Raw genomic sequence first — 13,452 nt, 5'->3', positions numbered from 1 at the left:
TTTTTTTGTTTTTTTTTTTTTTTTTTTTTTTTTTTTTTTTTTTTTTTGAGACAAGGTCATATTATGTAGCCCTGACTGGGAGCTCCCTAAGTAGATCAGACTGGCTTTAAACTCACAGAGATCTGCCTGCCTCCTGAGTACAGGAGGTGTGCCACTATGTCCAGCATTTTTATTTTCGCATTTTGCATTTTATATTGTCACAAGCTTATGGAGGTTAGGGAATGGAATATGTTCATTTGAATGAGAACATCTCCCATAAGCGCCAAGTATTTGGACATTTAGTCCCCAGTTGGTGGTGCTGTTTTAGGAGGTCTTGGAGGGTGTGGCCTTGCTGAAGAAAGCACGTCACTGGGTGTGGGCTTTGAGGGTTCTTAAGCTTTGCCAGATATTTAGTCCTGTTGTACTTTCTGTGCCTGCTCAAAGATATGAGTGCTTAGCTTTCTGCCCCTGCTCCAGTGTCCTGAGGTGGATTTGGATCAGTCCTGAGGGTCAGAACTGTCCAATATTGCTGCTCGGGAGAGCAAGGACGGGCGCATATAGACAGAAGAGATTTCACACGAGTGAGAGGTTGCAAGTACAATATATTTCACACAACAAGCCCAAAATACATTCACAAACAACACAAACACTCAAGGGGAGAAGCAGGAAGAACTGAACCAATGTTCAGAGCTCCTAGATCTTAGGGAGTACCTCAGGGCCAGAGCCCAACATCCCAGTCCTTAGGTGCTCCATGTGGAGGCTCTCAGTGTCCGCCATGATCGTTGCTCTCTCCAGGCAGAAGTTGCTCAGCTGCAGGTCCTGATGATCACGTGCAGTCGTGGCAGGTCTCAGGCAGAGTCTCGGTGTCTCGATGTCTCGGGTAAGAATGTCGGGATGTGGCCAGATGGACTGACGGTCTGTCTTGGTCTCGGGAGTTGCCAAGCATCGGTGAACTGCCCGAGTCTCTGGCTTTTTATATGCTTTTTACTGTCAGTCTGTCATTGTCTTGACGTCAGTGAGTTCAGCTGGTGTCTTAGACATGGTGACTGCTCTTGGGTTACTTATCACACTCACACATACATTCTGTTTCACTCAGTTAAGGCTCATGCTTCCTAGTTCAGCTTATCTTGTCAACCACAGCTGTCACATAGTTCGTGGTTTCAATCACTTTAGTTTTTACAGATTGGATTTCTATTTCTATATTCTAAGTTCTATGATATTTGCTATGTTTCTATTACATTCATTACACAGAGGCAGGCGGATTTTGTGCGTTCGAGGCCAGCCTGGTCTACATAGTGAGTTGGAGGACAGCTGGGGCTGAGCCACTCCTCCCCCACTCAAACGCACGGGCCCCATACATCACAAGTTCCAGTATGACATCATAAGAACCAGGGCTTGCCTGGATACAGAGTAGCTGCAAGCTGCTCATTTTTCCTTTTGGTGTTCTCCCCATCCCTGATTTGCTCAATAATCTCCCTAAACGAGGACGTTTTCAGGGCGACATGGCATGGCTGCTTGCCTAGCCTCCAGCTCCATCCCGATTATCCGCCCCCACATCTTATGGCCTGTCAGCTGCCCCTGCCTGGCTGGCCTTGCCGGGTTGCTCCTGCCAGGGGAAACCCATCTATATAGAGACTGGACCCGCATTGTTCCCGTGGCCGCCTGGCCTCTGCAGCAGCCCCAGGAGGCAATATACCTTTGGGATGTTCCGGCCTTTAAGAACCACGGGGGTCCCTCTTTCAGGGCGCAAGACCACTCTCCCTACTACCCCACCAGTGAGGATGGTTCCGGCTCTACAGCCCTTGACATCTGGTCACCTTCCTCCTCCTCCTAAAAAGGCCAAGAGGGAAGAGGAGGAGAAGATGGATATAGAGGAGGAGGGGGACAAGGAGGAAAAGATGGACATAGAGGAGGAGGGGGACAAAGAGGAAAAGATGGATATACAGGAGGAGGGGGACAAAGAGGAGGAAATGGATATAGAGGAGGAGGGGGACAAGGAGAAGAAGATGAGATCGAGGAGGAGGAGGAAAAGGAAGAGATGAGATCGAGGAGGAGGAGGACCGGAGGCGGCCGATGGGGACAGAAGGTCAAGAGGAGAAGAAAAGGAGCACATTCAGCAGCCATGTGCAAACATCAATGACCTTGGGGGCCAAAGTGAACATGGGTTCCGTGAGGCCACCTTATGGGCCTCAAGAAGGAAATGGACATCCTCAGAAGTCTCCCAGGAAGATATCCCATGGCCTTACCATCGGCAGTTCTAACCGTCCTACAGGAGGCATCCTCTCTCCAATTCTGTGTGTGCCTCTGCCTTCCCTAACACCTAGTGCACCCACAGTCCCCATTTCTCCTTCGACTTTCCCTTCTGGCTCTCTCCAGCAAGACTGAATCCCCAACCCCAATGTGCATCGATCCCCCTTCTCTGCCTTTTCCCACTGCTGCCATAGCCCCTACCCCCAGGAATGCTCCCACAGTCTCTTCTACCACAGAAGCCCATGTCTGTGAAGACATGAGCTGGGAGCCATCTTCGGAGCCTGCAGTGATGGACATGGATACCACGCCCCCTTCGGAGGCAGTTATTCTCAGATCACCTCCAGAAAGCTCAATGCCCTTTGCGTTTGGCCACAGCTGTGCCACAGTGCCCACTGGCACTCCTGCACTCACGGTCCCCTGCCCCAACCCTTTTGGGAACAATCTGCGCACACCCGGGACCACCGATGGGCAGAGGCAGAGCATGTCTTCTGCCAGTGCTTCTGGTCTGAGGGTTGACCCTGGCCTGGTGCCAGCACTGCCCTCCATGGTGGCAATAACACCATCTCATCCTCCCATGGATTTTGAGTCCATCGACACCACGCCACCTTCGCAGGCTGTCCTCTTGCACTCTCGACGTGCCTCTGAACTTGTTTCCACCAGGTTGCTGGCACAGGCAGTTTGGGGGTCTACCGCAGCTTTCAACCATACCGGGGCTCCCTCTCAGCCCACCTGTGCATTACTGAACAGGAAGCAGCAGCCTGCTGGCCGTGTCATTCTGAGGAATCCATTGTCCTCAGCAGCCACAGCTGGCCTAACTGTACCAACAGGCCAACCTGCTAGTGGCAGCAAAACCCAACTGGGATTTGCAGGTACGACGTCACCTGCTGACCTTGGCAGACCTAATGGCAGAGAACTGGTCTATGGGAAGCGCCAATGTGCTCCCCCCATTGCCCCACCCACTTTCTGGGTTGATCCTCAGCCCAGCAATGGGCTCAGGGGACTGTAGTTCATCACCCACCAACTTCACTCCCAGCACACCAGCGCCACATGGCAGTTAACAACCATCTCTAACTCCATGGAGTTCCAGGGGATCTGATGCCCTTTTCTGGCCTCCACGGGTTTTGCACAACACAGTTGCAAACATATACATACAAAACACATACATGCAGGCAATGTACTCATACACATAAGATAAAAATAATAAATAAATAAATACATGGGCTGGGTGTTGTGGTACACGCCCTTAATCCCAGCCAGGGTTACCAGGCGGCCCTGATTCAGTGCTACACAGAGACCTACAGAAGTCCCGGGAAGCCTGGGAGGATCTGACTTCCCTGACCATTCGGGCTTTCAGTCCAATTCCGCCCATGGTCCAGGCAACTCAGGAGCTCTGGTGAATCCAAAATAGTGGCCCATCTAATGCTGTGTTGCAGGAGCAGCAGAAGTGCGGGCGCCAGGAAGTGAACGGGGCTTCACCAGCAGAGCTGTGGAGCTTCCTTTGCTGTTTGCTGGCTCCTGAGCCACCCCTCCCCCACTCAAACGCACGGGCCCCATACATCACAAGTTCCAGCATGACGTCACAAACACCAGGGCTTGCCTGGATACAGAGTAGCCACAAGCCGCTCATTTTTCCTTTTGCTGTTCTCCCCATCGCTCATTTTTCCTTTCGCTGTTCTCCCCATCCCCGATTTGCTCAGTTATCTCCCTAAACGAGGACTTTTCAGGGCGACGTGGCGTGGCTGCCTGCCTAGCCTCTAGCTCCATCCCGATTATCCTCCCCCACATCTTACGGCCTGTCAGCTGCCCCTGCCTGGCTGGCCTTGCCGGGTTGCTCCTACCAGGGGAAATCCATCTGTATAGAGACTGGACCCGCATTGTTCCCGTGGCCGCCTGGCCTCTGCAGCAGCCCCGGGAGGCAATATATCTTTGGGATGTTCCAGCCTGTAAGAACCACCGTGGTCCCTCTTTCAGGGCGCAAGACCACTCTCCCTACTACTCCACCAGTGAGGATGGTTCCGGCTCTACAGCCCTTGACATCTGGTCACCTTCCTCCTCCTTCTAAAAAGGCCAAGAGGGAAGAGGAGGAGAAGATGGATATAGAGGAGGAGGGGGACAAGGAGGAGAAGATGGAAATAGAGGAGGAGGGGGACAAGGAGAAGATGGAGATAGAGGAGGAGGGGGACAAGGAACAGAAGATGGAGATAGAGGAGGAGGGGGAGAAGGAGAAGAAGATGAGATCGAGGAGGAGTGGGAAAAGGAAGAGATGAGATCGAGGAGGAGGAGGACCGGAGGCGGCCGATGGGGACAGAAGGTCAAGAGGAGAAGAAAAGGAGCACATTCAGCAGCCATGTGCAAACATCATCTATGACCTTGGGGGCCAAAGTGAACATGGTTTCCGTGAGGCCACCTTATGGGCCTCAAGAAGGAAATGGACAGCCTCAGAGGATGACTTCCTTGATGTCTCCCAGGAAGATATCCCATGGCCTTAGGATCCCCAGTTCTTACCATCGTACAGGAGGCATCCTCTCTCTCGGACAGTGTGGTGTGGTTGCACCAGGATGCCCTGACCCAGCTTCAACCAGCTGTTCCACACTTCGGGAGACCTTTCCCAAGGAAGAACTAGAGCTAAGTAACCGCCTAGGCTCTGAAGGATGCCAGAAGTCACAGAAGGAGGGGCAGGGCGAGAAGCCTCAGATTAGTGCACCAGGAACCTGTGCTGCTCCACCTGTACCTGCGCTAAAGAGGACCTACAAGAGAAAAGCGTCTACTCTAGAGCTGCTGCCGCCACCCCCAGGGCCACAACTACAGAGGGATGGAGGTGACATGCCCCCACCTCCCAAGATTCCACGCATTGACAAAGGAAAAGAACTGGACAGCATGATGACCATGAAGGGTCAAGCCATGCAAAGCGTAGATGATAAAGTGGGTGTCTCACAGCCTAAAACCCAGGTGGTAGCAACCTGCACTTCCTCAGCCTGCCCTGCCTATCCCTCAACCTGCTGCAGGGCATGTGGGCTTTCTGCCACTTTCCAATAACTACGTGGTTTCCAGCCCAGCTATTTCTGCCTCTAGGCTGCTGGGCCCCCAATTCTGTGTGTGCCTCTGCCTTCCCTAACACCTAGTGCACCCACAGTCCCCATTTCTCCTTCGACTTTCCCTTCTGGCTCTCTCCACCAAGATGGAATCCCCAACCCCAATGTGCATCGATCCCCCTTCTCTGCCTTTTCCCACTGCTGCCATAGCCCCTACCCCCAGGAATGCTCCCACAGTCTCTTCTACCACAGAAGCCCATGTCTGTGAAGACATGAGCTGGGAGCCATCTTCGGAGCCTGCAGTGATGGACATGGATACCACGCCCCCTTCGGAGGCAGTTATTCTCAGATCACCTCCAGAAAGCTCAATGCCCTTTGCGTTTGGCCACAGCTGTGCCACAGTGCCCACTGGCACTCCTGCACTCACGGTCCCCTGCCCCAACCCTTTTGGGAACAATCTGCGCACACCCGGGACCACCGATGGGCAGAGGCAGAGCATGTCTTCTGCCAGTGCTTCTGGTCTGAGGGTTGACCCTGGCCTGGTGCCAGCACTGCCCTCCATGGTGGCAATAACACCATCTCATCCTCCCATGGATTTTGAGTCCATCGACACCACGCCACCTTCGCAGGCTGTCCTCTTGCACTCTCGACGTGCCTCTGAACTTGTTTCCACCAGGTTGCTGGCACAGGCAGTTTGGGGGTCTACCGCAGCTTTCAACCATACCGGGGCTCCCTCTCAGCCCACCTGTGCATTACTGAACAGGAAGCAGCAGCCTGCTGGCCGTGTCATTCTGAGGAATCCATTGTCCTCAGCAGCCACAGCTGGCCTAACTGTACCAACAGGCCAACCTGCTAGTGGCAGCAAAACCCAACTGGGATTTGCAGGTACGACGTCACCTGCTGACCTTGGCAGACCTAATGGCAGAGAACTGGTCTATGGGAAGCGCCAATGTGCTCCCCCCATTGCCCCACCCACTTTCTGGGTTGATCCTCAGCCCAGCAATGGGCTCAGGGGACTGTAGTTCATCACCCACCAACTTCACTCCCAGCACACCAGCGTTGATGAACCCTGCAGCCCCGCTCCAAAATGTAAGTGTAGAAAGCATTTTGGGATAAAACCAGAATTTAAATGCCACTCATCTAGTCATGCGTTTTCTGGGGTTTTCACTGCTGTTTGGCTTATGTATTGTTTTTTCTCCTGTAACAGCTCTTGATTGGTTTCCCAAACCATCCAAAATGAAGAAAACCATAGCTAGTATGGACAGAAACAATTCCAAGATTAGACTTCTATTCTTAATTTTTGTTTTTCCTGTTTCAAAAAAGCTTTATATTCAGGTGGTCCAAGGCTTAGGAGGGGCTCTGGGGCGTTTCAAAGCTGCCTACTGGCTGGAGAGGTTCAGGTAGAGGTCTGGAGGCTGGTGACATTAAGGAAAGGTGGCCCAGGGTGACTGCCTCACCACTGTTCACTCTCCTTATGTGCTTGAGATGAGGTCTGGAGAAAGAAGTAACAAGATATACACAGGCAAACATGAAGACTGGGCTTCCAGGGCAACGCCGTGCCTTTCACACAAGGGTGAAGCTACTTTTCCATAGCTTGAGGTTTGGGGGCCAAAAAGGAGCAAGAAAAAATTAATACGAATATTACATGTTCATAAATGAAAATCAAGGTCTTAGTTATAATATGGAAGAATCCAAATTATGCTACATGTCAGATCCACCTATATTCTGAAAGGCATGGTACATGCATGTCAAGCCCACTATCCATAACATGAATGCCTAAAATGATCTGCTTTTTTCTTTTCAGAATGTTTTTGCTATTCTTTCCTTTTAAAAGAATTTGGTGTTCAGCACTCGGGAGGCAGAGGCAGGGGATCTCTGTTGAGTTCAAGTTCAGCCTGGTGTACACAGTGAGTTCCAGGGAATTTGAGTAAGATACTACTAATCTTCATAGAGTCTCAAGATCCCTTATATACCTGCCAATGATCCCCTGCACCTGCTATCATACTCCAAGCTGAATGGCACACTGAATGGGCAGCGAGCAACCAGCAACCATCAGGCAGCAAACAGTTCCCTCAAGACCTTCCAGGGCAGTCGGGGGCAGCTGAGGATTCAACACAAAGACTGCTATCTATATTGATAATAGGGCAATGAGGTGAGGCTGTAGTCACAATTTAATAATGTGGTAGCTTCCCTAGGCCCAGAGCACACAAAGCTAGGAAAGCAACAGTCCTTTTGGAAGGGGGTAGCCTAGTTACCACATGCCCACTTCTAGCTACCACAGAAGAGCCAGCTAAATACCAATGAAGATTTTATTGTACCTTTTTTATGTCCTTCAATTCAAAAGTCAGCAAATCTTTATTATGAATTATTTGTTCTTGAGATACAGTATCACTGTGCAGCCTCTAGCTCAACTATGTGGCTGAAGAGGACTGAACTCCTAATGTTCCTGCTCCTGCCTTCCAAGTGCTGGGATTATAGGCCTTCTCATGAAGCCCTGAATTCTTTAAGGTCTTCAATGGCTAAAAAAATTAGCAGTTCTAGTCCACAGTTTATACATAAAGCAATGCAATTGCTATCATGGATTGATGCTCTGAACAATGGGTAGGCAAAGATCAGGTTCTGTTGCTATAGGAAGCCGAGTGAAACAACGGGTAGATGTGGGAAGGGGAAACCAGTACTTGACAAGGCCTAACTTTTCTTTCTTGACTAAGGGCAAGGGGGCTGCACTGGGTTAAGTCCGATATTCTGCCTCCTCTCCTTCTGTGCTTCCCTCATCTTTTGTAGTAAAATGATCAGCACATTATATGCTTTAAACTGTGCCTACATTCTCTTATCTCTCTTATTATGCAACATAAATGCAAAGCAATAATCAGACATATTCACTTAAAAGCAAAATAATATTCAGCATGAAACATAGCTCTCAATTTCAAAAAAAGCAGTAAGAAAGACAAATATTATTTAGGGAAAATTAAAATACTTGTCTTTTAAAATACTTACTGGAAAGCTGTTTTAAAAAGCTCAATAAACTAAATGAAGCATTTGTACATTAGAGTCAGATTTTTAGATAAGACCCACATATGAACAAAGACCATTAGTAATTATGTACCTCAAAAACGGATTCTTTATAGCCTAAATAGCCCATGAAACATCTTTCAGTATCCAGTGGAGACTGGCTCCAGACTCCTTTCCAGGATATCACAAGTCCCTTATACTAAATGACACAGTACTTGCACGTAGCCTATGCATGGTTTAAACCACCTCTAGGTTACTAACACAATGTTAAGTGCTGTGTAATAATTTATATACCATATTATTTAGACAATAATGACAAGAAAATCTGTATATTCAGTACACCCTTTCCCCTTTGAGACAGTCTTCCCATGTCTCTAGCCCAGGATGCCCTAAACTTACAATGTTCCTGTCTCAGCATCCTAAGTACTGGGCTTACAGATATGTGCCACCACGCACAGCTGAGACACAATTTTTATTCTAGAATATGTTTATTCAGTACTTAGATGATTCCTAGATATAGAACCACAGATATGGAGGCCAGTTATACACACACACACACAAACACACACACACAAACACACACACACAAACACACACACGTTCTGAATTTTTATCCTTTATTCTTTTCTAAAAAGAAACATGAGAATGGGTTACATTTTTTTGGACAGGGTCTCCCTATGTGGACCAGGCTGGCCTCAATCTCACAGAGATTCCCAGGGCTATGTGCCACGTGCTGTGTTTTGTTTTTTTTTTTTTTTTTTTTTTTTTGGTCTTTTTGAGGCACGGTCTCCGTTAGCTCCAGCTGGCTTGGGAACTCACTATGCAGATCAGGCTGGTCTCGAACTCACAGAGATTCACCTGCCTCTGCCTCCCGAGTGCTGGGATTAAAGGTATGGGCCACAACACCTTGCCTCACATATTTTATTTTAAAAAATAATACAGTAGCAGCCTATCTTTTGAAAAGAATCTTTAAAATAACACTAACAAGTACAGAGTAATGATGGGATCTGTGTGCCCCCTAGTGGTGGTTTTTTGTTTTGGTTGTTTTTTGTTTTGGTCTTTTTGAGATAGGGTCTCCCTGTAGCTTCAGCTGGCCTGGAACTTACTATGTAGACCAGGCTGGCCTTGAATTCACAGAGATCCACCTGCCTCTGTGTCCTGAGTGTTGGGATTAAAGGCTTGCACTACTATGGTTAATTTCTTTCAATGAACACACATATCAAGGAAAAGTAATGTAATAATCCCACGGGAATGAAGATATTCTAAAGCTACTTGTGCCTCTCCCTTTGGCTATCAGACTATTTATTTTCAAGAAATCAGATCCCCCCTCACCCCAAGAATCCCATGATGGAGAAAGAGGGGACTGAAGCCTGGTGCCAGCCAGAGGGCAAACTTGTCCTCCCAAAAGAGACTTCACTACACAGTTCTGACAACTTGCAAACTACCTTGCAGGAGAGACTGGAGCCAAGACAACGATGGGCAAGCCCACACTTTGACCAGGACTGTTTAGGTATGCTTATGCCTTGCTCTATTTAATCCTAAACCTCAGGTCAGGACAAAGACTGGGGAGGAGTCATTGGTCACTGGACTTCTTTGTTCCTCTTCCCAATATGGCTACAGCAAATAAAATTTTCTGCCCTCCATTCTTACTTGTTTCTTTTCTTTTCTTTTTTTTTTTTTTTTTTTTTTTTTTTTTTTTGGTCTTTTTGAGACAGGGTCTCCCTGTAGCTCCAGCTGTCCTGGAATTCACTATGTAGACCAGGCTGGCCATGAGCTCACTGAGATCCGCCTGCCTCTGCCTCCCAAGTGCTGGGATAAAAGGCGTGCACCACCACACCCGGCTCTTGTTTCTTTAACTGGCCTACTGAGGATAGCTGGCTATGGCTGGCTAACCTACAGGGCCCAGTCTCTTGTGCCACGTGCACGCAATGCCTGTGGAGGCCAGAAGAGGGCATCAGTTCCCTGGAACTGGAATAACAGGCAGGTGTTAGGCACCACGTGGGTGCTGGGAACTGAACTCGGGTCCTGTGCAAGAATAACCAGTGCTTTTAATCACTGAGCCATATCTCCAGCCCTCTTTTTATTTATTTATTTTATGTGTTTTGCCTGTATGCATATAATTGTGCCACGTGCATGCAATGCCAGCGGAAACCAGAAGAGGGTATTAAATACCCTGGAACTGGAATAAGACAGGTGGTAGCCAACAAGTGGGTGCTGGGAACTGAACCTGGGTCCTCTGCAAGAACAGCCAGTGCTCTTAACCACTGAGGCATCTCTCCAGCTCCCCAGGCTCTGGCTCTTAACAGTTCTGGTAACAGCAACATGGGGCTGGAACAGAACTACTAAATTAAAGACAAGAATAATGTATTTTACCATTTAAAACAAACAACAAAGAGTAAACCTGAAAATGAAAAAAAGGAGGAGGAGGTGGTGGTGGTAGATGTAATATCTGGGTAGGACTAGGTATGGTGGCTCAAGCTCGTAATCCCAGCACTTGGGGGAATTGCTGCAAGTTCAAGACCAGAGCCTCAGAATGAGAACAGTCTCAAAGCAACGAAAGCCAAAAGCCCCCCCCCCCCCCGCCAACAAAAAAAAAAACAACCCAAATCAAAAACCCAGTACAATGCACTTCTCCCTCCCTATTTCTCCTGTGAGGCTCTTCTTACCCCACCTGTCCTCACTATGAAGAGGTGCTTTTATGATTTACCAGAATGTGTGTTCTCTGGAGTCGGGCTGGGGTGTAAGAAGTGTGAGCTGGCTCCCTGCCACCCAGAGGCCATTGCACAGAGAAGGCCCAACAACTCTCCTCCCAGTCAGAGATGCCAGCAGGCCTGGGGGGTTAAGATGGTTGCTCCTAACTTTCCCTTTTGTATCTCACTGCCAAAGGCCTGGAACAGACACTTTACTGGCTCCTTGAATAGGTTTTGGTTTCCAGCTTTCTGTTACACATAATAGTTCCCATTCAGGACGCAATTAAGGGCCTGACACTGCCCTAGGCAATTCAAAGACATTATAGTTAATCCTTCAACAATATGGAAATACAGACAAGACCACACTACTCTCTCCATACCCCTCCCACGCATTTTAGTGGTGAAAAACTGAGACTACAGTATTTAACTCAACAGAGTAAGGATTTCCAAACAGTAAGAGACAGAGGCAGAATTCAAACTGATTCAACAAACTATTTCTGAGATACTAACAGAAGCGCAAAAACTTCTAAATGGAGAAAAAAACATTTTTTGCCTCTCTCTAAAAGGACAGAGTCAAAAAAAATAAAAGCAAAATATCCTTAAATTTTTTTTCTTCAGATACCAGTTCTCTTGATCTCCTTTACAGACAATAAAGTTACAGCCCAGAGAATCCTTTTTGGACAAGATGCACTGGGATTAGAGGAACATGCCACACGCTTGGCCTAGAATCCTACTTCTTAGAGAACTTCTTAAGGCAATTTTAGAGACTATCTTCAGTGCAGCTGCATTCTAGCTGGGCTGTTCCATGAGGTCAGGTGAGTAGTTTTCTACTTGTTGGCATGATGTCAACACAAAAAGTTTCAGATTTTGAGTAGTCTGGGTTTCATGTTTCTGGATTAAGGGTGATCGGTATGTACTAATAGTAACACTTATATGGTGACTACTTCCTGCCAAGCATCTGTGTATTGCACACATCCAATTCTAGCCCTTGTTTTTTGTTTTGTTTTGTTCTTTTTGAGACAGGGTCTCCCTGTAGCCCCAGCTGGCCTGGAACTCACTACGTAGACCAGGCTAGCCTTGAACTCACAGAGAGCGTCTGCCACTGCCTCCCTAGTGCTGGGATTAAAGGTGTGTGCCACCAACAGGGCCCAATGCTGAACTGTCTCTCTATACTATGATCTGTATCATACTTTAAAATATTTCCTTGACCTGTGTGGTGGTGCATGCCTTTAATCCAGTGGGGGTCTCTGTAAGTACAAGACCAGACTGGTCTACCAAGAGAGTTCCAGGCCAGTTAAGACTACAGAGAGACAGGTCTCAAAAAGATAAAAAAAAAAAATTAAAAAAAAACCATAAAAAACCCCCAAATAATATTCACAATATAAGGTTAAAAGTCAAGTAAGCTGTATGATATAGCTTTTCTCAAACTTCTGCCCACTTAAGAAACAGTGATGGTCCCACATTAACATCACCTAGTTCACAAGCAACAAAGCTCACACTTACAACCCACATTTTCAGACTTCTCTTGTTCAATCAAATCAAGGTGAGAAAAGAGTGTTTTATGCTTGCGTATTTATCCCCTTTGACCACACGGGGAGGAAGGTGACAGTAAATAGCAAAGCTTTGGTGTTCCTTTAAAACAAAAACTACTGTGTCAGAACCTATCAAGTCATCAAACTTTATGACAATTCATAGAATTTTAAAAAGGGATTAAGATTGTTTGGGATGTTATCTATGAAATACACACAAAAAATCAATAAATAAAAAATGAGTTGTATTTGAGGAAGAAGCATAAAATTTTGCTTCATGTTAATTAGTAGATATGAGAAACATTACCACTGAAATCTACCTGATGACTTTACATCCATGCTCAGGTACCAAGGAGCTCAGAAAGTAACTGTGACTGGTAATAATCAGATATATAGAGATTAGAGACACATGTGCAAATTTTTAAGCGTCAGATGCATTAGTTCCAGGACAGATGGGGCTACAGGGAGACCCTATCTCAAAAAAGACCCCCCAAAAAAAGTTTCTCCGTATGAAACAGTGTATTTTAAAATGAAATGGAGATCTTTTCTAAAGGTTAAAACCTCATTCAATTTTATGTCTTATAGGGTTTATACTAAGTACAATAGTGTATAACTGTACTAATTCAACACTGTGAACGTAAAAATTTAGAGCCAATTTTGAAAAAGATGCATCTTTGCTCTGAAAACTGTTATTGACTATGTCAATGCTGTTATAATGAAACGCTTCTACTAATAAAAGTGGTTATTAAATAAATTTAAAATTTTTTTTTAAAGATTAAAAAAAAACAATTTCTTGTTATGCAGGCTAGTCTTCCAGATTCTCCTGTGTCTGCTTAAATTAGAGATGCATGCCACCACACCTGGCCTTCAAACAACATTTTTATTTTATTTATTTATTTTGGTCTTTTTGAGACAGGATCTCCCTGTAGCCCCAGCTGGCCTGGAACTCAATATGTAGAC

The 13,452-nt window shown here is 46.9% G+C and overlaps 1 protein-coding gene across 5 annotated transcripts in view; it reads right to left on the bottom strand.

The window, feature by feature from the left end:
- Positions 1-13,452, bottom strand: part of LOC103749718 (nuclear pore complex protein Nup93-like) — a 92,663-nt gene that overhangs the window by 27,895 nt on the left and 51,316 nt on the right. Inside the window, exon 4 of one of the 5 annotated variants that reach the window (XM_029555787.1) lies at positions 6,402-6,513. The exons of the other annotated variants lie outside the window; for them this stretch is intronic. Coding sequence (XP_029411647.1) covers positions 6,406-6,513 — 108 coding nt within the window. The 3' untranslated portion in view covers positions 6,402-6,405. The remainder of the gene's footprint in view (positions 1-6,401; positions 6,514-13,452) is intronic. 5 annotated transcript variants of the gene reach the window in all.

Source organism: Nannospalax galili, unplaced genomic scaffold (assembly GCF_000622305.1).
Source record: "Nannospalax galili isolate Female #2095 unplaced genomic scaffold, S.galili_v1.0 scaffold1786, whole genome shotgun sequence".
In the NCBI taxonomy this organism is placed as follows: domain Eukaryota; kingdom Metazoa; phylum Chordata; class Mammalia; order Rodentia; family Spalacidae; genus Nannospalax; species Nannospalax galili.
The sequence above is the reverse complement of the archived record's forward strand: the minus strand, read 5'-3'. Positions and strand labels throughout refer to the sequence as shown.